The sequence below is a fragment of the Pseudonaja textilis genome, chromosome 2, assembly GCF_049901715.1.
Source record: "Pseudonaja textilis isolate UNSWEBS1 chromosome 2, rPseTex1.2, whole genome shotgun sequence".
NCBI classification, from domain to species: Eukaryota; Metazoa; Chordata; class Lepidosauria; order Squamata; family Elapidae; genus Pseudonaja; species Pseudonaja textilis.
This window is the reverse complement of record NC_141991.1, coordinates 236,878,164-236,905,643: the sequence shown is the minus strand read 5'-3', so window position 1 is coordinate 236,905,643 and position 27,480 is coordinate 236,878,164. Positions and strand designations below refer to the sequence as shown.

General features: G+C 38.9%; 2 protein-coding genes and 1 long non-coding RNA gene across 6 annotated transcripts in view; 1 reads left to right on the top strand and 2 right to left on the bottom strand.

Moving 5' to 3' along the window:
* Positions 1-12,590, bottom strand: part of FYB1 (FYN binding protein 1) — a 71,958-nt gene extending 59,368 nt beyond the window's left edge. For all 4 annotated transcript variants that reach the window (XR_015742386.1, XR_015742387.1, XR_015742389.1 and 1 more), the window contains exon 1: positions 12,176-12,590. Coding sequence is in view for 1 of the 4 variants with exons in the window: in XM_087927361.1 (XP_087783487.1) it covers positions 12,176-12,178 (3 nt within the window). In the remaining 3 variants the exon portion in view is untranslated. The remainder of the gene's footprint in view (positions 1-12,175) is intronic.
* On the top strand, positions 169-26,737 carry LOC148127426 (uncharacterized). Its single transcript, XR_015742390.1, has 4 exons — positions 169-288; positions 5,153-5,233; positions 17,303-17,376; positions 26,334-26,737. It is a non-coding gene; the product is annotated as an uncharacterized LOC148127426 (long non-coding RNA).
* The window catches only part of LOC113444877 (complement component C9-like), a 22,061-nt gene continuing 15,783 nt past the window's right edge, over positions 21,203-27,480 (bottom strand). The window contains exons 9-12 of the mRNA XM_026713800.2: positions 26,155-26,336; positions 24,722-24,950; positions 23,637-23,811; positions 21,203-21,339 (exon numbers count right to left, since the gene is read on the bottom strand). Of these exons, the coding sequence (XP_026569585.2) occupies positions 23,657-23,811; positions 24,722-24,950; positions 26,155-26,336 (566 nt within the window). The 3' untranslated portion in view covers positions 21,203-21,339; positions 23,637-23,656. The remainder of the gene's footprint in view (positions 21,340-23,636; positions 23,812-24,721; positions 24,951-26,154; positions 26,337-27,480) is intronic.

Below are 27,480 nucleotides of genomic sequence, written 5' to 3'. Positions count from 1 at the left end.
CAGCATAAGTGAAGTTACATCAAGGGTGGTCCAAAAATGGAAAATACTCAGCACTTTTCTGGAATTGGCCCTGATAATAAGCCATGAATTTATGGTATCTTTATGTCTTTTCTTTTTATAAGACTAGAAAATAGGACCTAATCTTGTAATATTAATGATTAATACCTGGGCTTAACTGCCTCCTTGTCCTTTCATTGAAATAGGAGACTGTGCCAAGGAATGTCTGAACTGTTTTTGCTCAAAGCTTGCTCGGAAGTGAAAACAAAGATGAATTTCAAGGCTGAAGAGGTAAGCAACTTTCTCACATCAAGATAAGTGTGCCCTGCAGTGCACATTAATAAATGTAGCTTTTGCTGCATAATTAAAGAGATGTTAACAGCTTCCTTGTGAAAATGTAGACCGTTTAATAATTCTAGCTTTAGTTGTTATACACTTGATGGCATTAAAGACCGCAGTGGAGATTACTTGTAATACTCATAATAAATGAGTTTTAACTTTGCTGTTAAAGGGGTTCCTCTACTCTGACCTGACCTGTTTTCTGGGGTTGCACATCATGCCGGAGCCAGATATAAACTTGCTTAACTATGTTGGGCTTGAGATGGCCCTCAACTGAAGACTACAACTGAGCCCAAAATTTATGTTGTTAAATGAGAATTTGTTAAATCAGTTTGGCCCCATTTTAAGACTTTTTTTGCCGCAGTTGTTAAGTGAATTACTGCAGTTGTTAAGTTAGCAACGTGGTTGTTGGTTTCCCCACTGACTATGCCTCTCAGAAGGTTGCAAAAAGTGATCACATGACCCTGGGACATAGCAATTGTCCATAAATATGAACCAGTTGCCAAGCATTTGAATTATGACCACAAGACCATGGGGATGCTACAAAGGTTGAAACTGTGAAAAACGGTCATAAGTCACAAGTCACTAGTGCCATTGTAACTTTGAACAGTCACTAAATGAACTGTTGTAAGCCAAGGACTACCTGTATATAATCCAAAGAAGAACTGATGCAATTGATGGATTAACATAACTCACAGGACTATTTGCTGTTTTCCTTCACTTTTGTTCTGTTAGTTTATTTGTGAATAAAGGAATTCAATTCTCTTAGGTACTGTCTACTTGAGAAAACAGAGCATATACAATTCACTTTTTACATTCCTTTGTGTGGATTCGCATGGTCAAAATCTACACATTATGCAAGAATTATCTTTGGCGTTAGCAGAAAATTCCCCATTTCTCTGAAGCAGAAATGTCCCTTTGCTCCAGTTAATTTTAAGGGCACAGAGATAAGGAAGAGTCTGTTACCGTATTTGCCAATTATTGGGTAAGAATGGCAAAAAAGAGAACAGAATAAGGAACTAAACTCTTTGCAGTGCTGATGAGCCTGGGAATAAACTTTGGGCCCATGTGGTTTCTCTGAAAGGAGAAGCAGCAGCTAATGTTCTTCATTTATTGATTTTGCATGCTGGGGATTATGTCCCAGGACTGAATTGTTCAGGATGTTGCCTTTATAGTAGCACAAGCTACAGAATGATAAATATAATTTCTGATAATAAAGACAAATGAGAAACTTCCTTTTAGTTCTACTTTCTATTACCAACTTGGGTAACAAAGCCCTTTGGGAAGGTGAACCAAGAAGTGAAATCTTAAGCAATTGTGTAGTTATTTTAACTCAAATATGGATTAATGTATTGCTTTTATTTTGTTACTTTAGTAAAGGGAAAATAGAAACATGTCCATGTAAAATACAGCTTCAGACCAGTTCTCTCTGTCCAAACAATTTCCAATTACAATTCAGTTCAATTTTATTCCCCCTATATGCATACATCAGGGGTGTCAAACTCAATTTCACTGAGGGCCGCATCAGGGTTGTGTTTGACTTTGGGGGATGGGTGTGGGGGATGGTGGTCAGCTCAACATCACTCATGTCAGGGGCGCCTGTGATGGCCTGAGCGCTTTTCCAGTGAAAACAGGCTCCCAAGCTCTGTTTCTGGCTGCAACGGCCTCCTGCAACCCTTTTGCCAGTGAAAATGGAACTCTGGAGGGCCCCTGAGCTCCATTTTCGCTGGTAGAGGTACCCCAGGCCAGTCCTTCACTGTTTACAGGGAGGCCCCACAGGCCAGATCTAAGCACCCCGTGGTTTGAGTTTGAGACCGCTGGCAAACATGATTTGTCCTAGATTCTGGTCTATATTTGTTATTTTTGTTTTTTATTTTTTATTTTAAAAATAATCACATGTTTATACTAGTACATCTGTTATTAAATAAAATAAAGTGCAGTGAAACTACAACTGTCATGTAAGTCAATTGACTTACAACTGACTTGTAGAGCAATATATATATATTTTTCTTAAGTTTTCACGGGTATTTATACGTATGGTATTCAGCTTTGTTCGGGTAAAGACAGGCAGCCTTTTCTGTGCCTTTTATTCTGCTTTCAGAAATTCAGAATCTTTCAGTGTCAAAATATATTGCATCTTCCTGGCTGTTGCTATTTTAATACTTTGCATAGCTCATTTTGCTTTACAGTTAAAACGGCATAACCATTATCTTGCAAACAATACGTGTTCCTTCCAGCTTTTGCATAGAATCTCATTCTGTGGCAAATGACAGGCTGAAGAGAAAAAGAAGGTCTGTCTGTGGTTAAGGTGTTTTTCATACCATTCCATCAAATGGAAATGGGCTCTAATTAACATACAGCCATAAAGGCTGGTAACCAAGCAGAGCAAAAATAGATGCCCATGTTCCTTTTCAAGGACTGGAGATTGCTACACCTGTGGACCACCCTTCACTGTGACAACATTACCTTGCAATATATCAGCATTGTTATGAATGCCAAGGCTCTAATTGTTTTTCTACCCAGCTGTCCCTGGACTTTTACTGGGAAGGAAGAAGGAATAAGAATGCACTGGGATAGACAGCCTTGAATCTGCTCCCTCTCTCAAGGCATAAGTTCTGTAATCATTGAGTCACTAATAGGCGCCAATTAGCAATGTCTCAAGAATTCCATTCTTCAGGATGACATCAGTGCAATCCAGCTTAAAGGCAAACATATAATACTGTATTTATATAAGCAAGTACATATTTATGAAATTGATTCAATCTGAATTCTTATTCCAGCTCAGCATGGAGCACTTTCATGTTTGGAGAGAGCTAATGAACAAGGAACACAACCTGCAAGGAAGGGTCGGCGGGTGGAATATACTGCACATCTGTAACTCTCAGCAGATGTGCTTGATAATGTAAAATCTGGTCTTGTCTTAAGACACTGAAAATGTACACCTGCGTTTGGATCTTTAGATCCTGAAGTATTCAGCTAAAATGTGCACCTGTGTTTGAACTGTTGCTATAGGGATGCATCCTTTACGAAGAGGGAGTAGGAGCAATGCAGATATGGGAATGCACCTGAATTCCTTCTAAGAACAAAAATCCATGAAGATTAAAAGTTGCTCCTATGTCAGTGTTTTCCAAACATGGCAACTTTGTGTTGAATGCCCCACATCTTAAAGCTGCCAAGTTTGAAAAACACTGTCCTATATTCACCAAGAAAACAGATTCAGAGGAACACTTTTCATGTACCAAACATGCTTCTTTTTACAATGTAAAACATTTGTCAGTGTTCCAAGTAACAACCTCCAAACCAATAAACTCTGAGAAAAGCGTTTTCTCAAAGTTTTCTCAAACTCTCTTCATACTCTACATAAATGACTTCTGTGATGATATTAAGAGCAACTGCGTTCTCTTCGCTGATGATGTAAAGCTATTCAACACCACAGGCAATACTGCTATCCTTCAAAAAGACCTCGACTATGTATCAGAATGGTCAAACAAATGGCAACTTCAAATCTCAACAAATAAATGCTCTGTCTTACATATTGGCAAAAAAATCAGAAAATAAAATACAGGCTGAATAGTCAAGCCCTTGTTGATGATCCAAACTCTGTCAAGGATCTTGGAGTACTCATCTCTAATGATCTAAGTGCTAGAGCCCACTGTAACTACATCACCAAAAAGGCATTAAGAATGGTTAACCTAATCCTATGTAGTTTTTCCTCTGGTAATATTATACTACTAACTAAGGATACAAAACATTTGCTAGACCAATACTCGAATACAGCTCATCAGTCTGGAACCTACATTACATATCTGATATTAACACAGTTGAGAAAGTGCAGAAATATTTCACAAGAAGAGTTCTCCACTCCTCTACTCATTGTAGAATACCTTATGCCACCAGACTTGAAATTCTAGACCTAGAAAACCTAGAACTGTGCCCCCTTCAGTCTGATCTAAGTATAGTATATAAAATCATACATTGCAATGTCCTACCTGTCAATGAACACTTCAGCTTCAACCATAACAACACAAGAGCAAACAATAGATACAAACTCAAGGTTAATCGCACCAAACTTGATTGCAGGAAATACGACTTCAGCAACAGAGTGGTCAATGTCTGGAATACTCTACCTGACTCTGGTTTCTTCCCCAAACCCCAAAAACTTTAACCTTAGACTGTCTACTATTGACTTCAGCCCTTTCCTAAGAGGTCTGTAGGGGGCGTGCATAAGCGCACCAACGTGGCTACCATCCCTGCCCTATTGTTTCTTTTTATTTTTCTTATATGTATCCATGTACTCATAACTATATTTTTACTTATACCTATTATCTTGTAAGCAATTGACAAACCAAATAAAATAATAAATAAATAAAATAAAGTTCCATTTTATTAGAATTGCAATATTGGCACATCTGGGAAAACCCGAATCTGAGAGTTCCGGGTTTTCCCTTCTCAAAAGAAAATCAAAGATCCATCCCCTGCACCCACCCTGCACCAGTCCATCACATGGTCCAATCAAACATCGTCCTAACTGGAGACATTCCTTCAGACACCCCTTTCCAGGTGCAGGATAACATGTCCTTGACTTTATAAGAGACAATGTTGTTGAGACTAATCTTCTACCTCTCTATGAATTCCCCCCTCCCAAATTCCGGGCACTAAATGCTTTTAAGTGAAATATGGCTTCCAAGGCTGACAACATTTCTTTCTGGGATAGTTAGTAGTCTGATGAATAACAATGGTGAGTTGATTTCTCCCTTCCAGTTTTCTTCAGATCTTCTTCCCTTGCCAAAGAGGTTATTGTTTTTCTGTTTCCTAGTACTGCAAGCTGCTCCTACTGCAATTTGGCAGATCGAATCCCACCAGGCTCAAAGTTGACTCAGCCTTCCATTCTTCTGAGGTGGGTAAAATGAGGACCCAGATTGTTGGGGGCAATAGGCTGATTCTGTAAATTGCTTAGGGAGGCCTGTAAAGCACTATAAACCGGTATATAAGTCTGCTTTTGCTATTCCCATAAAGTGGATTTTTTTTTTGACTTAGCAAATTGTGTAGATACTGCCTGCAAGGCAAAACACCCTGCAGCACACATTGTAACTAAGATAAATTTTACTTCATTTACTTATTTCAGTTTAAATGTCGCTTCACTCCAGCTGACTCTAGGGAACTTACAATATAAAACATTATTTTTAAAAAAATCTTAAAAAGGATAACCAGTGCCAGAAGCTCAACAGATTTTCCATTAAACTGAGTTAGAATAGTCATGATATCCTTACTGGGGAGAAGGAACTAGAGGTGGATTTATATTTCAAAGCATGATGGTCAACAGAGGTCAATATCAGTGGGTTCATCTGTTGAGAATATGGAAGATGATTTTCAGATGTTACATCTATCCTACTCTATGGAGTAGAGAGTTGGACTCTGACAGAAAGACACTTAAAGAGACTAGAAGCATTTGAAATGTGGATTTACAGGCAGCTGTTACATATAAGCTGGGTTGACAAAATCAGAAATGAGGAGGGAATAAGCCACCTGAAAAGCCAAGGGAAATAATCAAAACCATAAAAAAGCAAAAGTTATAATATTTTGGACATGTGATACAATACCTGGAAAAATACGGCATACTTCACTTAATCCTCCAGGGAAAGACTGAAGGCAAATGAGATCCAGGCAAAAGAAGAACATCATGGTTTCAAAATCTAAGGGGACTGGTTTGGACAAAACTCAGCTGTACTGTTTTTGTGACTGTTGATAAAAATAGGATCGCCAACATGATTGCCAATGACGAATATGATATCCAATGACAAATATGGCACAAGAAGAAGAAGAAGGAAGATGATGAGTTGGAATGGAAGAGGAATAAATGGGAAACCACATGAAACAGTTAATGGAGGAGAATAAAAAAGTAGATAGATGTTGAGAATCTAAAACTAAGAGAAAGGGGAAGATGAAATAAACATGAATGCATGTGGTTGATTCTGTGAAAGTGTAGGTTTTAATGTAAATGAATGGGCTGAAATGTATGGGACAAAGCATGCTAGATATTCTCACGAATGGAGGCAAGTATATGTGTCCCAGGATAATGTTGCAAAATCCAATCTGGGTTGATTAATGGGACCAGAGGTTTACTCTTCCAGTAAGGGTTAGGGTTACATTATACAATCTCTGACCCAGATTGGATCTTGCTAGATATTCAAGTCAATTTAGACTTAAGTTTCCCACTACAGGAAGTTGCTGTAGATTTTTAATGTTGTAAGCTACCCAGAGTCACCTTTGGGTAAGTTGGACAGTCATATATATTTGTTTAATAATAAAGAAAAAAAAACTCAACCGTAATTCTTCCAGACAGCTGATTGTCATTTGATTAATCCCTCCTGTTTTTTTTTCTGCTTGTTAGAATTGGGGTGTAGTAACCTCTTTTCTAAAGAGTTGCAGCTACTGCATTAGAAAAAGCACTGGATCCTAAAGTTTGATGTCAGTAATCCAGAGTTAATAAAACTGTCCAATTTAATTAATTAATATGTTGCCCATCTGACTATCCAAAATGACTCTTTGGACCCAACCAAATATTCCTGTTTGGGCTCCACTGTTGGCAAAAATGTGAGATGACAGGCCAGTAGGATTAAGATTTACAAAGGTTAAGCAAGTACACTTCCAAACTTACTTTAGCTAATCTGTATAGGTTACATAAGGCTGAACAAAAGGAGGAAGACCTCTTATGGATCTTTCTTTTTAAGGAGATGACTCCAACAGTCAACCAGAGTGGCCAGTCAGGCCAGAGCCTGAAACAAACTTCACTGAGAAATTTTTACCTATAACTTAAAAATAGTATGCTCACCATAATATTCCTACGGAGATAATAGGCACAACTCCTCATTTAACATTTACTGAAATTCCATACGTATGACTTGTTGAAATGGGATGCTGTATATATTAAATATATGTAGACCTTGAGTTATGACCACAATTTGGACCACAATTCCCATTGCTAAACCAGACACACAATCTTTTTTTTTTGTCACGGTAGTTAAGTAAATAACTGCAGTTATTATGTGGATCGCACCATTGAGTGATTCTGATTTGTGTGAATCAATTGCCAAATGAATGGTTGTAAATTTAGGACTACTACATGTTTTTATCCCTTATTATGCTGCTTCAGAGAAGAAGTGCATTTGTCTCAGAAAAATAAGGTTCTATCCATTCTTATATTTCCATATGTAAAAAAGACTTGTAACATTAACATATGATATTCATTTACCCATTAGTGTGAATGTTCAATAAGTTGTCCATTTCCTGCTCTAAGCAAATGTAAAGTAGATTTAAATATATTATTTGCAAAAAATGGGCAGATCTCTATGGGTGGGAAGCAAGATATGTTGTTTAGTGCCTTCTTAAAGGGATCAATTTCACCTGCTAATTGAGTTTTTCAACTTCTCACCAATAGAGCTGAACCTACAAGTCATTGTAGATTATGATTCATATCATCTGTAGCCATGAGACAGCCAAGATAGAGCTGATATAAACATCCATAACATTAAACTTACTGGCCTTCCTTCCTTCTATATGACCCTTCTGTCATTTTTCAAATGAACTCAAACAAACTTACTATCCAAATCCATATCGTGCTAAACACAACGTACCAAATAAAGGGGAAAAACACCTATATTCATCATAAATAATGGATTAATGGATAAGTTTACACACTATGCCAAAACCAAAGAAATGTAATTCCTATGTCAACAAATGCACATGAAGTCACAGCAAGATTTCCCAGTTGTTTACATAAATTTATACTTCCTTAAAAGAAAATCACTTGTTTAATGACATATTATTAATGTGTTATTAAACAAGTGATTTTCTTTTAAGGAAGTATAAATACATCCAAAGCCTATTGTTTCTATTGTGAAAGAGGCATGATATTTGCTGTCAGGAAAAGATGAATATATGAGGAATTGGACCCTTTTGCTGCATAAAATGTTGATCAAATCCATTAGATAAATGTGCAGATCAGGATAGAAATTATAGTCCAATGCATCTAGAGAAGTAGGGAAAGTGGTTCTTATCAGACACTATTCCACTGTAAAGACATGACCCTGGATGCAGGTTTGATCCTAAAATCAGTGGAAGATGGTTAGGTTATAACCATTTGATTATAAATGATTATAACCTCTTTCAGTTAGAGAAGTAGATGTCAGCATTCCAAGTAATGCACCCAAAAACAGAACTCCGAGGCAGGCAAATTCCTCAAAGAACAATTTATTGGATACATCATATTGGCACAACTGGTGAAAGCCGACTCTGAAAGTTCTTGCGGCTTTCACCTTATTAAAAAGTAAAAGATTCCCCTTTGCCCCAAGTCACTGGTCACGCTGTCCAATCCGGTTGCTGGCCAGTTGCTCGGTTACTTTACTCCTCCTCTGGCCAGTCACCTGTGAGAATGTCCTTGGTTCCCACAAGAAAACTTCAGGCTCACTTCAGGGTTGACAGTTGACACTTTTATACCTAAGGAAATAATTATTCCATCTCTTTGCCAAAGTGGGTATTTCTGTAATGGAGGTGAGAACAAGAGTGCTAGATCTGGACTGCAAAACCTAGATACAGAATGCTAGCTAACCTTTACTTCCCAGATTTATAGCTCAAAATGAGAAGGATATATTTAGTGAGGGAAAGCAGAAGCTCCATAGAATGCATTTTTCACCAACTGTCCCTAAGAGGTCCATCAAATTAACCTATTTTCAAAGGGTTTCTAGGTGCATTAAGCTTTATGTATTGCTAGCTCAGTCTCTATGAATAATCAGAAGTATTGCATGCAAATGTCACCTACACATACACTAAATCTGGTGCTTTGCAGATAAACTGGATTGTGTTTCCAAACTTCCTCACCAACACAACAAACTGCCCAAGATCTGCCCAAGCACAATTTCCATATGTTTAGTATTCAATATCTGGATTGAAGATGGGCCAACATTGTCTGAAGTAGGACATCTATTTCCTTCATTTTTTAATTTGATTCATATCGTCTTCCATCTCATGTCCTAAAGTCTGCACTCCTGTTGTATAGTGTTTTGTTTGAGCATTTCAGATGTCATTCATGTTCCACAGTGTTGCAGGAGTATGGTGGACAGGATAGTTTTGTCTGATCTGTCCAGCAGCGGGATTCTACCTGTTCCACTACTGGTTCGCATGTGTGTGCTAACCTAATGCACGCATGCAGTTTTCCCCACACCAGCTGAGGCCTGCAGCACCAATCAGCTGAGAGGATAAAGAAGAGAAAAGCACAGGGGTGGGTGGGAAGGCCGATCCTGTGCTTTCCTCTTCTTTCTCCATTCAGCTGATTGTGAGGCTTTGTTTCCCTCTTCTCAGCTGATCATCAGAAGCTTTTTTTTACTACCGGTTCTGCTGAACCTGTTTGAACCAGTAGTAGCCTACCACCACTGGATCTGTCCCTGAATGCTCCTGTATTCTCCATGTCATTATCACCACTAGTCATTTCCTTTCCCTTTCCTAATGAGTCCAAACTGTACGGCTGTCTAGAAGTAAACAGTATCAGGCTTTTACACTATGGCTCATACATAAATCACAAATGGCATGGAGATTTCTCCTTTTTTCCCCTTATGAATAAGTCGATAATTTGTCATGATTATGATTTAAGGAATGAACCAAGCTAGAAAACTAGTTCTATAAAAGCCAACATATAAGGTACCACTAGAAGTAGTACTGACAGCTAAGCTGATTTGCCCAATACTTTGTAGCCTAATACTTTTCCTAATGGAGAAAAGTAGAGAGTCAGCTGAGCAACTTCCCTCCATAATAGTGTAGAGAGTAACTTCTAACCCAACTTTTGCAGAAAGGAATCTCTGCCACCCACAGAAGCAGCTTTTCTGAAGAACAAGAGAGCTTTGAAATTGACAAAGGTCCAGGATTAGATCTGATCCTTAAATTCAATCCGGCCATCCCTAAGTGACTTCTCCTGCCATTTGTCACTCACATTTGAAATTTTGGTGAAAACAAAACCAGATCATTGTTTGTTTGTTTATTTCCTTATAATATATATTTTTTTGTCATGAGCAAGGCCTCCATGTACTTTTGCAATGAAGTTTAGACTATGCTGATTCTGACTTGATCTATTGTACACCACAAACTATTGGTCAATGCTGATGACAAGAACAGGAAACCTCTCCTCTCCCAGATACATATACAAATGCATGAAAATGGGTTTTTTAGTCCACACTCAATGCAAATCTAACCAACTATATTCTTCAGAATATACATTCTGTTTTGCTTCTTTATTTTGTCTAAATGTTAACAATTCTACCAGAGGTTCAAAAACATCTCTAAACTAGGCACAGAAACATAAAACCGCATTCCCAAGGTTTAAAAAACAGCTGAAAAATTCTGAGAATGCAGTTTGGAATTTTTCAAAGGAAGAAAAAAAATAGAATAAGATCCTTGATAGATATATTCAATTGTCTTAAATCAGTCCAATTGTTCCTAGTTACTACAGGAATTGAATTCATGCTCAAGAGGCAGATTGGGTTAAACATCAAGAGAAGCTCTTTCCCCATTCTGGTGCTCTTCGATGCTGGGACTATAGTTCTTAGAATTCCTAGCCAATTGAGGAGATTGGGATGGACTGAAGTGGCTTGTATAAAGTCTACCTATCTACAGGTAGTCCTTGATAAAAGTCCACTGGGACTGGCAAGTCAGTTGTTAAACAAAGATGTCACTAAGTAAAACTGTGACTATGTTTATATGATCTTACTTCAGCTTTTCTTAGCTTTACAGATCTCTCCATGCCCCTCCTCTCACACACACACATTTAATGTTTTGATAATTTACATTAAAGAGCCATACATTTACTTCATTTTTAAAAATGTTCTAAATAGGTCTATAAATTGGTTAAAGTTGTAATTTCATGACCATTTATATGGAAATTAGTTGCTCTGAAATCAATGAAGCATACTTCTTAGTAAAGTTGTATAGAATTATGCTATCACTTTGAAAGGATAATTTTTCCTACTTTTTGATTTTTTCCTTCTGTCCTTAATTCCAGTGCATGTATAAGAAAGACTATAACATACAATAACAAAGTACCAAAAATAACATTTATCTTATGTAAAAGATGAGGTCCTATTTTGCACAGACCAAAACCATGCAACCAGTAGATTAACCATTCTGTTTTTGCAACTTCCTAACATCTGACAGACATCCTGATGTGAAAGTTGCATAGAGATTGATGTGATATAATTTTAATAATTTTAATATATTTCAGTGGTCTTTGCCTCTTATAGCTGTTTCAACTACCAATTTCCCAAAGGTCATAACTGAGTTCATCAGGTCTGGCAATTTTGCTAATTTTTTTTAAAAAAATGTTGCATTTCAACTCACTTTTTCTCCAAGAACCTCAAGCAACCTGAATGATTATTTGCCATTTTATCTTGTCAGCAGTGGTCTAAAATAGATTAGCCTTAAAAATCTAATTAACTAAATGCAGCCAGGAATTTTAACTTTAACATCTCTAATATCAATCCAAACACTGATCCTTCCACCATTTTGTTCCCAGTTCTTCCTATTGCTGCCGTCATTTAAGCTGAATGCAACCTAGTTGTTGTCCTATTATTTAACATACATAGGGACAAGTTCTCCACAATTTGCTTCAAAGCTCAAAAGCCGTGAGATTTAGAAACAGCTCAAAGCATATAGCTGTTGGTTGAATTGAAGGAATTTAGGTGCCAGCTACTTGTGAACAATTTGCCAAGCAATCAAACTCCTCTTTTTTTAAAACTTTCGCTCCTTTTTAAAATCTGCTAAGGTGAAATTAATAAAGATAAGATCTTTCACTTACCATTGTTAAGAAAACTCTGTGCTTGCTTGCCTGCTCGACAATGCTCTTTTACAAGAGGAACATTTTCTCTGTCCTTTGCCTGGAACTTCCTATTTTGAGCATTCAGTGGTTTTATCCAGTATCTCAAGGAAAAACTAATCCGTACAATCCATGCTTTGCATATTGTGATCTGGCATCCACACGGTGTGTAGCAAGAACTTGAAAATACACTGTGCAGTTTAAAAGGAAAGGACTGGTGAAAAGTAAAGGTTAGTGGCTGCAACATCTCCAGAAATAAGAAGTACCTTGTTGTTTACACACAGACCATTGCCTTTTCCTCATTAAAACTGGTTCCTATTTTGAGATTTTGAAGAAATGATTTCTCATAGCAAAGCTTTATGCTCACAGTAGGTCTCCTCTCCTTATCCGGGGACTATTCATCTTAACTGACCAGCTCAGTTTAAGATCTCTGTCTGCCACATGAAAAGGTCAGCTCTTCTAGCATTAGGGCTGCTTACCTTGGTACATCCTGTGGTTTGTTTCATTATACATCATGGAAAAATTATTTGTAATTTGTGGGGCATGATCCAAGATAAGAACATAAAATGGAGTAATGTCTGGGAGGCCAAGAGTTTTGTTGAATAATTTTGCAGGATCCTAGAATAGATGAGACCACATTATATATATGGGTGGGTTTATTTTTTACTATTATTTTTTTACTTTGTCCCAGTAAATAAAGTCTTTTTCCTCTTAAATACCCATAGCCCACCACAATGCGGCAAAAAATTGATCCTATACTGGTGATATAACAGAACTGGCCATGCTGTCTGGAAGGACATCATTGAAACCCTGATGGCACAAACCTTTTTCATCTTTATTCTGTATGGAAATAATTTGCTCTGACTCTAAGTTATTGCCATTCCCAGAGGCGGAATTCAGCAGGTTCTGACCAGTTCTGGAGAACTGGTAGCAGAAATTTTGAGTAGTTCGGAGAACCGGCGAAAAAACCACCTCTGACTGGAGAATTTACATTATCCTTCCCCTGTCACACCCACCAAGCCACCCCACCAAGCCACACCATGCTTACCAAGCCCACAGAACTGGTAATAAAAAAATTTGAATCCACCACAGGCTGTTACCCATAAAAGTATTTGTCATTTTAGTATCCTGCTTTGCTTTTCATGCAACCGCTAGCCACTGTGATTAGCTCTGTCTTTTCAGATGGACCACTGGTAATGCTGTTGGTGAAAAGACATCCTTCAGCTATTAACTTTTTCCATTTTGATTATTTTTTCCAGTGGAAAGAAAATGTGATAGGAGAAGACAGTAGGAAAACAGGAGGAAAGTAAGAACTCTGCACTTAGACACCCTCAGAACCTTCTGCAAAAGAGGCAAAAGAATTGCATAACAAAAGCCTTGTGGTGAACATCCTTTGTCAGACAGGAAGGGCGTAAATGTTCAAAATAAAGTCAAATACTGATTTCAAACCTATTGATCTTAACGATATTTCAATTTTACCTCAAGCAGGCAAAAGTGCTGTCCTTACCTGTACACTACATTCATTTGAAGAATGAAGTGGCCTGAGTACAGATGCTTTAAACAATATACGAGGGCTATCTACAAAATAGATTACATTTTGCAATAAAAAAAAAACAAAGTGTAGGAAAAAATTTTTTATTATACACACTTGAAAGTGACACTTAAATACTACTTTTCAACATATTCACTGAACAAATTGAGGCATTTATCATAGCGGTGAACAAGCTTTGTAATTCCATTGTCATAAAATTCAGCCTCCTGAGATTTGAGCCAGTCAGTCACGCCTGCCCGCAGTTCCGCGTTGTCGTCAAAGCGCTGTGTTCCAAGCCAGGTCTTTATCCTCAGAAACAAGTGGTAGTCGCTTGGTGCAAGATCGGGGCTGTAGGGCGGATGAGGAAAAATCTCCCACTTGAAAGCATTCAGGACTTCTCGAGTGGGATTTGCTGTGTGTGGTCGGGCATTGTCATGCAAAAACAAAATTTCTGAGCTTAACTTTCCTCTACGCTTGTTCTGAATTGCTTTTCTTACTTTTTGCAATGTTTCACAATACCTCACAGAGTTTATTGTTGCACCATGTTCCAGAAAATCGATAAGAAGCACACCTTGCCTATCCCCAAAAACACTCGCCATAATCTTCCTTGCAGAGAATGTTTGCAAACATTTTCTTGGGTTTTTTTGGGGGGAATTTGTGTGTCCTCACTGCATAGACTGCAATTTGGTCTCGCTGTTCACATGTTTGACCCAAGTCTCGTCTCCAGTTATGATTCAATCAAGAAATAAATCTCCATCTTTGTCGTAAGAGTACAGAAATGTCAATGATATGGCCATACGCTGATTCTTGTGGTTTTCTGTCAGGATTTTTGGCACCCATCTTGCACCAAATTTGTGGTAGCCTAGCTTTTGTGTAACAATTTCATGCAACAAACTGCGTGAAATTTGTGGAAAACTAAGCGAAAGTTCTGTTACTGTGAAACGGTGGTTTTCACGAATCTTGTCATCGACTTTCGTGACCAGTTCATCAGTCACAATGCTCATCCACTCCGCTGTTCATCATGAACGTTAGTTCGGCCATTTTTAAACTTAATGCATCATTGGCGCACTCCACCTTCAGTGATGATGTTGTCCCTGTACACTTCACACAGTTGCTGAAAAATTTCAATCGGTTTATGGCTTTTTGCCAACAGAAACCTTATCACTGATTGCACCTCACAACTCGCAGGATTTTCAATTGCAGCACACATTTGAAACGTTTGCTGTGAAATAACGAGCAACCATATGAACTTCCCACTAGCACGACTAGATGCAGACTGAGTGGCAGACGCACAGACCAAAGATAGCCACGCTAGCTCCATCCCTTCTTGCTACAGACGAAAACATAATCTATTTTGTGGATAGCCCTGGTATTTACAATATACTAGTAATCTCAGAGAAAGCTGGTCATTGAACAGGAAGAAAAGATTGTGAACGTTGGTATATTCTAAGATCTTGTTCTATCTTGTAACTAATACTAGTCAGAGTTGTACACTTTGAATCCTGTTAGTTGTTTGTAAATGTTATAGATGTGGTCACAGAGTTAATTGTTGTAGCCCATTTTTAAGTCAATGGACTTGGGGAGAGGGCTTAAAAAGTTTTAAGAAGTAAAATGAATGTGTTAAATATTTTGTCACTGGATTTTGGTTGATTGGTCTAAGGCAGAGATGCAAAACTCATGTTGCAAAAGCTGTGTCACATGATGTACCAGGACTTTCCCTGCTTTGCTAACCTGGATGTGGGCATGGCCAGCGCATGATCCATCTGGCCTACAGGCCAGGAGTTTGATAGCCCTGTTCTAAGGTCTGCAAATTCAGGGGATGGGAAGTTCTACGGGGCACATGGTTTTTCTATTCTCTGTACAAGAGATCAAGGTACTAGAGTTAATAAAGCAATTATTAAAGCCACATGAAAGATGTTCTTCAAACTGCCAGTGCTAATTCACATACCTTGCCTGTTACTTGAAGACTAGGTTCTATGGACAGCTCTCCACATCCTGTTAGTCTATGACTCTGAAAATATGTGGAAATGTGTATTTTATAGACCTCAGGATAAGAACTTTGCACCTAGTGGACCAAATTTCCATGGGGATTTACATCTTTTGTACAATGACATACATTGCTCTAATTATATACTTCTGCATTTAGTGGACATTTGTGAATAATGGATATCCCCTAACTGGTTCATTACAAAAAGACTTATTTAATCTCTTAGTGGTTTCATTATAATATGTACGCAGTGGGAAAAAATATGGATCTGAAAATATTATTAATTATATTTATATAATTATATAAATTATATATGTACTACTACTAATTTAGATATTACATAAATTTTATATTGACTACCAGGTTATAATAAGGAAAAGCAGTCTATAAATACATTATACTAACCATAACCTTTATCCACAACTTGTTAATGGTGGCAGAAAGAAAATAACATCTGAAGAGTGGCCCTCCAAGCCACCTTCATGTAGGGTGAAAATATGGGTCTCCAACAGGTGCCTAAAAGATCTTATAGAATTTGAGATCAGGGAATGGGGGCATTCCAGAGCACAGGAAAGTTGACCCACCATGAATCCTAATTTTCAGTTATCAGGTTATGCAGGACAATGTGCCCTATTTTGCTTGACGGTTGATCAGAGGTTATGTAACAGCAAAGATGAATTCTCAGTTCCAAGATGTTTGCTTCTTTGACACATCAGGCTTCAAACTTGAATTTGTCTCAGTAGTTACCGTGTTTACAATATTTCAGTATTTACTGCTTAATCCAAGCCTTTATGAAACACAAAAGTGGAATCTGCTCAAAGGACAAGAGATATCAATAAAACCCCATTTACGTCACCATCATTTACTTCTTACAGATTCTACGCTTTTGTCTGACAAGGGAGCCAGCTGATGGGGCTTTTTCCCCCAAGCTTATGGCCTGGAAAAGACAAATAATGCTGTACATACAGTAATTAAACAAACAAAATGTTAAAAAGTTATGATATTTATGCAGCTACTTAACAAGCACATCTGAACTATATTTAAGTAACCAAACTACCTTTACAATCCCCAAGGCATGTGACAACTTTTGAGCACCCCTAATGTTTGGAAATTGAAAGTTGAAAAATTTGGCACACCCTAGAATTTACAGTATCATAAATTTATTCATAACAATTACTGTGAATTATATTTTATCAATGGCCAGAAAATTTAATCCAGGATTGAGAATTTCCCCCAGACTTCCTTATGGGTAAGGGAAGTAATCATTTTACAGCAACAGTAGATGGAGAATAGAGAATTCGTTTCAATTGTAAAAACCTTAAGCAATTAAACTGAAATAATCTGGAAATGAGAATAGACAGTCTTTTGGAAATTCAATGGTTAAGGTAAACTTAAGGTAAAGAATTTTAGTTCGACTCCATTCCTCATTGGACACAATAATGTTTTACTGGCAATAAGTGAGTGTTTTTTTCCCAATAGCCTACTTCTGAGGTAACTTCCTAATCTAGAATAAAGATCTGGGATTTTCTAGACATCCATCCTAGTACTAATCAACTAAATTCAGTTTCATTGTTGTTATTGTTATTTTTAGATCAGCCAAGTTTGGCTTATATGCTGCAATAAATGTTTGTTGGGACAAGAAAAACAGCCAAACAGCCTCAAATGGTAAGGATACTATATGGCAATAGAATTTGATATTTCTTTCTGTTTGTACATCTCTCATTCTCTTTCTCCTGCCTGTCTGCATTTAATAAAACATTTAGCTGATTAGCTAGCACCCTCATCAGGAGAAACATTTTATTGTAGTCTCAATAAGTATGTTATAATTTATTAAGAGGACAGCTGGTCATTTGTATCCTTGTTGAAGCACTTGGAGTTTTATCTATGACCTCAGGATCACCTGAGTAAACAGGAGCCAGGACCACTACTCAGGTGACCCTGAGGGCACAGAAAAAACCTCCAAGTGCTTCAATGACCCTCTAAAACAGTGGTCGCCAACTGGTGGGCCGCGGCCCACTGGTGGGCTATGAGAAAATTTTGGTGGGCTGCAGAGAATTGTCCCCCCCAAAGCACCCCCCAAAGCCCACCCACCTGCTGACTCCCACCCTTTGGCTGAGCGCAAACCTGCAAAAAACAGTGCAGCCCTCGCTGGGCAGGATGAGGTAATGGTACTATGGCAGCAAGAAGGGGGCAAGCGGCACAGGTGGGCTGAAGCGGCAATGGAGATTGCTGGAAGGTGCAGGAAAGCCACGCTACTTGCATTTGCGTGGCACTCCCACACCTTCCAGTTTGCCTCTCCTGGCCTGGGCTCTTCCTCAATGGCCACGGCCTGTAAGGACAGCCCAGGGCAGGAAAAGTACCAGCTGGTGGTGGTGGGAGGGGACAGAGTGGGCAAGTCTGTGCTCACCATCCAGTTCTGAGGTCCGGAATGGGGTGTCGGCATCGGTTTCCTCGTCCCTCTTGGTGCTCTGCTCTGCCACCCCCTCCAACAGCCCCAGCCATTGCTGCATGGGGAAAGCACAGGAAAAGCAAGCAGAAACATAGCTCTCACTTGGGCGAAAGAGCTGAGATCGAGGAAGGCACAGGCAAGAGAACACGGAAGCTGCTGTCTTTGAAAAGCACCACTTTCTGTTGCCTGTGTTTTCCAATCTCTGGTCTTTCACCCCAGCGAGAGCTGTTTCTGCTTGCTTTCTTTTCCTGGGGCGGCGGGGGAGGGCAGCAGAGACATCAGGGCTGCTCTCCCCCTCAGCAAGCCAGGCCTGGAGGAATGTGAAGAATTGCGAGCGAGCGCCGGAGAAAGGCATGTTGGAAAAGCCAACACATGTTTCCAGTGCGCTCCCCTCTGTCCCAAAGTAAGATTGAGTGGGGGGAAGGGTAGGAGGGAAGGAGAAGCCCGGCTGGCTTTCCTTTGGCATGGGGAGCAGGAAGACCAAGTGCCCAGACCAAAAGAGCGCTGAGGAAGACGGGCTCCTAATAACCAACCTATTTGTGCAGGCGAGAACTCCAGCTTTTCTGGGCTCGACACCCCCCCACCCTTCAGCCTCCACATAGGAAGGGATCCTTCTCTGCTTGGAAGCAACAGGAGAAACCTGGAGCTTAGCCTCGGGGAGTCCTCTTCTTATGTGGAGGCCGAAGAGGGGGGGTGTTGCCTGGCCAGCCCTCCTTCCCTCCCCCAACTCCAGGCAAAGGAGGGAGAGGTTTTGTCTGACTTGGGGGAGATATAAGATGGCTCTGCTTTTCTTCCATTTGAGGGGGAGCCGGTTCCTCCACATCCAGATCTTCCCAGCCTCCAGGCTCATCCAGATCTTCCCAGCCTCCAGGCTCCATGTGGCTTCTTAAATCCTCCCTCTTTCCCCCCAAAGGATGAGAGAGGCCCCTCCTTTCCCTTCGTTCTGCCCCACAGTTATGATTAAGCATTTACGATTTTGTTATAATTAAATGAGCATTTGTGTGTGTGTGTGTGTATAATTATTCTTTTAATATTAAATTTATATTTAATATAAAAATAAACTTTTTATATTCAATATATTATCTTTTAAAAAAAAAATCATATCAGTGGTCCTTGGGATTTAAAATTTTGAGTTTGGTGGTCCCCGAGGTCGAAAAGTTTGGCGACCCCTGCTCTAAAAGGATGCAAATGACCAGTTGTCTGCAAGGAATATAAATCCTCCCATTTCTCACCATCCAGTCAGAGTTGAAGCAGCTTCTTGGATGAGAAGTGAAATGTCTTCAAAAGAAAAAACAAGAAAGTCCTGTTGTCTCTTGAAAAAGCACCTTTGGAACAACCTTTGGTATATCTGATGATCAGGATATTAACTTCGTCACAGAAAACAGAACTCCCAAACTGTCATTCAGGAGCATGACCTTTTTTCTGTTGTGGTCAAAGGAAAGGGTACATAGTGCAGTCTAATACATATCACTGTTAGTCACTGTTTTGAGCAAACATATGTGTAACCAAAACAGGCCTTGAGCAAGTATTTGGCCTTCCCACATTAAATGTATTGACACTACAATTTTCATAATTACCAACATTTTGCATGAGTCAAAGAATATCTTAGTATTATCAACCCCAATTTTTAGATTTCAAAAAAGGTCATAGGATTGAATTAGTAATAACTGTACACTGATCAAAGCTTGGACAGAAGTTCCAACTTTTTAAAAGTTTTTTTTAATTTATATCATAATATAAAATATACAGTAAATGAAAACAAAGAAAGTAGGGAAATGGGGAAGGAAGAAATGAGGAAAGAGAAGTATGGGACCAGAGGGAAAGGGAAAATAAAGCAATGACTTCCAACTTTTTTTTTCCAGCATAGTAAAATACAAAAAAGAATTACAACCTCAACGTTTTACATATTTAGTAAAAACTAACAATTTCTATAACAGCAACCTAATGTAATCAACAAAACCCTAAATCCGAATTACATTTTTTCTCTAACGCAAAGTCTAGACGGGATCTCCAAGCAGAAGCAAAACTAAATATATTCTTTTCTATGATTAAAACTAATTAATTTTGCCATCTCTGCAACTCCATCACTTTTTTCATCCATTCTTCCATTGTGGGATTGATGTAGCTTTCCTTCTTGACTCATATAAAATTCACTTTCAATTTTATATTCATTTTAAGAATTTACTGAATTGGAGCATAAATCTGCCCCCCCCCCCATACTTCTTCACAAATCTGCCAAAGATGATAAAAAGTTCCTTATTTACAATATTTCCAAAATACATCTGATATACCTTTATACATGTTAGACAATTTGTCAAGTTTTAAGTACCAATGATACATCATACTATAAAAGTTTTCTTTAAAATTATAATTCAATGTAAATTTCAGGCCAAGCATCCACATTTTCCCATTCCTCAAGGATTGTATTATATTCACATTTTTTGCCCATTGATTTATACAATATTTTACATATTTGTTTTTCATATTCAGTTTCAACAACTTTTTGTAAACCTTGGCAATAACATGCTAATTATGTTATTAGCTCCCAGTAAAATTTCAATTTTATTTTAAAATTATGGATTTGAATCAGTAAAATTTCAATTTTACTGATTCAAACCCATAATTTCTTGTTTAAATAAAATCTTTTTTCCCCAGTTGTAAATATATGAATCAGTGACAAACATGTCCTCCTGACTTCAATTCTTCTTTTGACTTGAGTAAAAGATATTTCCCCTTGAGTAAAAGATATTATTTCACCATAAGTCCACCGTTTTAGTCTGACCGTCATTTGTTTTCTGAAAAAGGCTTCGTGATATGACTCCCAAAGAAATATCTTAGGAGAACGCCTTATTTTATATTTATTCCAAATTCTTAGGATGGTTCATCAAACAAAATTATTCAAAAAGTCAGTGTTTATTTTAATCTTGCTATGTGATAGTAGGTGTGCCATCCAGTTGTACTAATCTCTTATTTTTAATGGTAACCCAGTCTTTCAGCCAGACCAAACAAGAAGCATCAGAATACAATTCTAAATCTGGTAAACCCAAACATTTTCTATGTTTAGCAACTTGCAACAATTTATATTTAATTCTTCAGTTTTTCCCCCATTGCTATATAAACTTAGAAAAATCTGTTTGCCGTTGTTTAAATGGAACATCAGTCATCAATATTGGCAATGTCTGCAATAAAAAGAACAGCTTTGATAAAACATTCATTCTAATTACAGAGATTCTTCTCAACAAAGATAATTGCCATTTAATCCTACCTTGGTAGATCTTTTTAAAATATCATTCCAAACAGGCACAAAATTATTTTGAAAGAGCTTAGAACTTGCATTTGTCAGTGTCACTCCATATTGTGACATTATTTGATAAAATTGCTAAATAAGTACTGATAGTATAAAAAGAAAGAAACCAGGGGTATAAATGGTCGCTTCCATATCTACAACAAATATCAATAAAAACACTTTGTCACAACTACCGTGTTTCTCCAACAATACGACCTCCCCCAATAGGAAGACCCAGCATGTTTTCTAGCCATAAAATGAAATTAAGCCCCTCCCCCCAAATTTAGGCCTATTTTAAAACATGCGAAATGGGGGGAAGGGTGGGGGGACTTGCCGTTAGGAGCGCCCCGCAGGTAGCAATTCCTCGCCACCAGCTGCTCCTAATGGGCGATCATGGCAGAGCGTGAAGAGCTCCCTACTCCTGCCAAGCATCTTTGCTGCAGAGCCAAGACCTTCAGTGCCCGCCGCTGTTGATTTCCCTTCTGCCCATGCCGCCACTGCGTTTGGAGCTGCCACTTCCACGTTTGGAGCACCACAGCTGTTTGGAGCTGCTGCTTCTGCATTTGGAGCTGCCGCTGCATTTGGAGCTGCCACTTCTGTGTTTGGAAGACCACCGCTGTTTGGAGCACTGCCGCTGTTTAGAGTTGCCATGTCCGTGTTTGGAGCTGCTGCTTCCGTGTTTGGAGCACTGCCTGTATTTGGAGCACCACCACCATTTGGAGTGCTGCCGCCACTCCAAACACGGCTGCAGCTCCAAATGCGGAAGTGGCAACTCCAAACGTGACGGCGGTGCTCCAAATGGCAGCAGCACTCCAAATGGCAGCGGCACTCCAAACACGAAAGTGGCAGCTCCAAACATGGTGGTGGAATGGGCAGAAGGGAAAGCAACAGCGGCGGGTGCCAAAGGTCTTGGGTCTGCAGCAAAGGTGTTTGGTGGGAGTAGGGAGCTCTCTGCGCTTCTCCATGATCACTCATTAGGAGCAGCTGGTGGCGAGGCTGCCTGCGGGGCACTCTAGATGAAGATGCAAGGGAGGGAATTAAGTCACCCCCGAAAAGACGGCCTAGCCGTTTTTTCGGGGCTCAAAAAAAATATAAGACCCGGCCTTATTTTATGAGAAACACAGTATAACCAAAATTTTAACTCCTGAAAAGTGGAGAGGGGGGAAATGTAGAAGCACAGTGACACCTGGCTTACTTTAAAACATTGTCACTTTGAAAAGACAAAGAGCACATTGGGGAAAAAAAAGAATACAATGGCTGGGTAGAACCTGGTAAAAAGGCGAAGGAGTCCCTGCAAATTTTACTCCCTAAGAATTGCTGACTGTAAGGTATAGAACTTGCTAGAGGAACTCTTTTTGGATGGGAGAATATCCTGCGATTTTCTGTACTAGCAGTGGTGGGATTCAAAATTTCTATGGGCATGGCTTGGTCGGCATGGCATGGTTTGGTGGGCATGGCAGGGGAAGGATACTGTAAAATCTCTATTCCTACCCCACTCCTGGAGGAAGGTTACTGCAAAATCCCATTCTCTTCCCACCCCACTAACCAGCTCTGTTCTCCTATGCAAGGCAACAAAAGGAGACCCAACCAATCAGCTGGGATTTGGGTGGCAGAGAATATATGGGGCAGGGCCAGTCAGAAGTGGTATTTGCCGGTTCTCCAAAGTACTCAAAATTTCCTCTACTGGTTCTGCAGAACTGGACAGAACCTGCTGAATACCACCTCTGTGTACTAGTACCTATTATGAAAGAGCCAGTGTGGCCTAGTGCAGTATTTCTCAACCCCACAAACTTTAAAATGTGTGGGCTTCAACTCCCATGCTGGCTAGGAATTCTTGAGTTGAAAGCCATACAACTAAATGTTGTCCAGGTTGAGAAACATTCAGTTTAGGAGTTGGACTAGGAATGAGGAGTATAACTCACAGGGTTTCTCTTTGAGGAGGGACCATTATGTTTGTTGTCTTGAACTCCCTCTCCTTCCCCTTCCATCTTTCCTTCTTTCCTTCTTTGCTACCTTCCCTCCCTCCCTTCCTCCCTCCCTTCCTTCCGACTAAACCAGCAAATCCTTCATTAGTTTCATTTCTCCATAGGAAGCATATAGGCTATTTCCAAAAGCATTAAATCCAAAGTGTCCCAAAGTCTTATGTTACAATTATACCATATTCATTGTACATATCCAGAAGCTACAAACCTGTTAGTTATCTTCTGAAATTAACAATGGCCTGGTTCTAAATTTGCGCCAGGACATGACCTGCCCCTATATCCAGGGGCAGGATTATTACATTTTCTTGTTCGCTGGCGTCGTCCTTGCTGACAGGTGGACCAGTTAGACCAGCAGCTCCAGCTCCCATGAATGGCTGTATCAGCTGTATCAAGATCAGAAAACATTTGTCTAACTTCAGAACATTCAGAACTTCAGAAATAACTCCATCTACCTTCAGAATCTCACAGTTACACAGTATACCTTAATTATATATTGATTGGCTATTTGGGCTAACTTATTGCATAAATCTGTATCAACCAATAGTTTTTTCCCCTCCAAGAAACAAAGATTAAACATTACATATTTTAGTGAAGTGTGTGGATGTGGTCAAAAACAATAAGAGGATATTCTAAATCTATGGGAGAAAATTCTTATTTACTTTATATAAGGTAAAGGTTCCCCTTGCACATACGCGCTAGTCATTTCCGGCTCTAGGGGGTGGTGCTCATCTCCGTTACAAAGCTGAAGAGCCAGCGCTATCCAAAGATGTCTCTGTGGTCATGTGGCTGGCATTACTAAATGCCAAAGGCGCATGGAACATTGTTACCTTCCCAGCAAAATGGTCCCTATTTTTCTACTTGCATTTTTACATGCTTTTGAACTGCTAGGTTGGCAGAAGCTGGGACAAGTAACAGGACGTCACTCCATTACATGGTGCTAGGGATTCGAACCGCCAAACTGCCAACATTCTGATCGACAAGCCCAGCATCTTAGCCACTAAGCCACCGCATTCCTTATTCTATACAGACATTAGCTTTGTCCATCCAGACTCTTCTATAAACAAGTATTCATAGTTGCAACTCTACTAAGTTAAGAATAATTGGTAGCATTTTCTGATTTGTCATAGATGGCTTTGATTTGACTGCTGCTGATTGGGTGATGGATATTATTTAATGAAACAGTCTCTATTATTTTATTTGCTTACAATTTAAGTTTTTTAAATATTTTTAAATAACACAGTAGAGCTAAAAGAACCATTAAAATATATGGTAAGTCACTGAATGATTTCTAACCTGGTATCAAATCTGAAGTGGGTATTTCGCAGGCTTCTCCCTTGTAAAATGGAGTGCAAGCACATTCACACTTCCCTTCTATCAGGATCACCGTTCCACCATGCAGACAAGGTTTGCATTTGCATACGCTGTATTCAGCCACGTAATCCTCTACAGCTCTGTCCAGATTTACTTTCTTTATTCGGGAGTCTGGGATATTCAGTGGGATAAGTTCAGAAATCGGGGCCATCTGCAAAAATATTTAACCACATGTATGTGTGCATTTATTTTTCAGTTTAAACCATTGCTTACCATTATTACACAGTTCTGTGCAGGATACAGCACTTCATCCTGAGAACATCTGTACTCCGCTGTAGTAATATTCCCCTTTCCTAAATAAATACTCTGATTCTTAAGGATGCAGACATTATAATATTTGTTTATTACAGATTTGTTGCTACTGCTGCAGCATATAAATATAAAGGTTGCTGAGAAAAATAAAGTAAAGGTCCAGAGGTTTTAAAAGTCTTGCGTGAGCAATGAAATGAAGAAGGAAGGAAGGAAGGTTCATTAGGAACTCCCAGAACTTTTTTTAAAAAAGTAAAGTGTTGAAAGAAAACTGTAGCAAACGATTTCCAGAAGACCAAATGCAAAACATTCCCATTATCACCAGAAGTTTTTTTTTTTAGATTTACAGCTGGTCTCGACTTATGACTACAATTGAGCTCCAAAATCCCTGTTGCTAAGTGAGACATTTGTTAAGTGAATTTTGCCCTATTTTACAGCCTTTCTTTCCAAAGCTATTAAGCAGATCACTGCAGTTCTTAGGTTAGTAACCCAATTGGTAAGTGTATCTGGCTTCCCCATTGAGTGTGTCTGTCAGAAGGTCTCAGAAAGCCACATAACCCTGGGACACTGCAACCATTACAAATATGAGCTAATGACCTAGTGTCCGAATTTTGATCATGTGGCCATGGGGATGCTGCCATCATGCTAAGTGTGAAAAAGTCACAACTCGCTTTTTTCAGTGCCATTGTAGCTTTGAACAGTCAGTAAATGAACTGCTGTAACTTGAGAACTACTTATGTTTGACTAGAATCTTTGATTCTGAAAAGCTTTTAACTTTTAAATATTTCTTCAAGAAAGAAGAAACCTGTTCATTTATAGGTTCATATGACTGTATGACTGTAACTTTGTGGCTTGTATCCTTATGATGTATATTGACTGTTTCCTAGTATGATTTGATTGCTTATTGTACCCTATGACTATCATTAAGTGTCATACCTTATGATTCTCAACTCTTGATGAATTTATCTTTTCTTTTATGTATACTGAGAGTATTTACACCAAGACAAATTCCCTCTGTGTACAATCACACTTGGTCAATAAAGTATTCTATTTAAAAAAAAAAAAGAAGAAATCTCCAACTTATTGATAGAAGAAAATCCTCCCACCTCTTGTTTGATCAGAGCAGGAGCTTGAGGTAATGTAGCAGCCCATTCAACATACTGTTCAACATCAACAGAATTGACATTTGAAGAAAGCATTTCATTCAACTTTGTTAGAGTAGCTGTTGTTCCACCTTGAATCAGAGAGACTATATCTTGGATAATGCCTTTTTTTTCATTCGCAGAACCTGGAAGAGAAAAGAACAGGAGCTGAAAAAAGAGGAAGAGTGGCTTTCCAGAACAACGTCCCTGAGTAACGAAGAAGATTATCATAAAGAAGATGATATAACTGAAAATTACAATTATTTTCACTATAATTTCAAAGAAAGGAAAATGATGTTTACCATGGTTGAAAATAGAGTAACTGTGAGTTTCTACCAACTATATTACAAGTGACTTGTAGGGCCGGCACGACGTGCAATAAGTTCACTTGTTGCAATAGGATTGTAAATTTGTTAGTAGGATTCACTGGGTTAGGGATTTTCTGTCTTCACTATGAGTTGGATTGTGTTTGGAGGGGTGCACAAAGGGAGGCTCAGCCAATCTCATTGTACACATGTTGTACTCTGACAATAAAGGTTTGAAGTTGAACTGGGAGATTGCCTCATTACTTCAAGCGAAATATAACTTATTGTCCCTTCGATGCATTCTTCATTTTTTGTCTTTCATAGAAAATTTCCACTGCATTAACTGAAATCTTTCTCAGCAAAAATGTCTGCCTTCTTTGCTTGCTTTTTGCAAGTCTAATATACTTTAACATTCATGAAAGTCCATTCACACAAATATACGACATAAGCATTACCTAACAGACAGGAAGCAGCAGGTGAAGCTAGGCAGAATCACATCCAATACCTGTACAATCAGCACAGCCCCCCCCTCCCAAGGCTGTGTGCTTTCTCCACTTATCTTCTCCCTATATACCAATGACTGCATCTCAAATGATCCATCTGTTAAAATACTGAAGTTTGCTGATGACACAATAGTGATTGGTCTCATTCGAGACAATGACGAGTCTGCTTACAGACAGGAGGTTATACAACTTGCCTCGTGGTGTAACCGGAACAATCTGGAACTGAACACACTCAAAACCATAGAAATGGTGGTAGACTTTAGAAGAAACCCTCCCATACTACCACCTCTTACAGTACTAGACAACACAGTATCAACAGTAGAGACCTTCAAATTTCTAGGATCTATTATATCACATGACCTAAAATGGACACCTAACATCAAAAACATCATCAAAAATGCACAACAAAGAATGTTCTTTCTGCGTCAACTCAGAAAGCTCAAACTGCCCGAGGAGCTGCTAATACAGTTCTACAGAGGAAT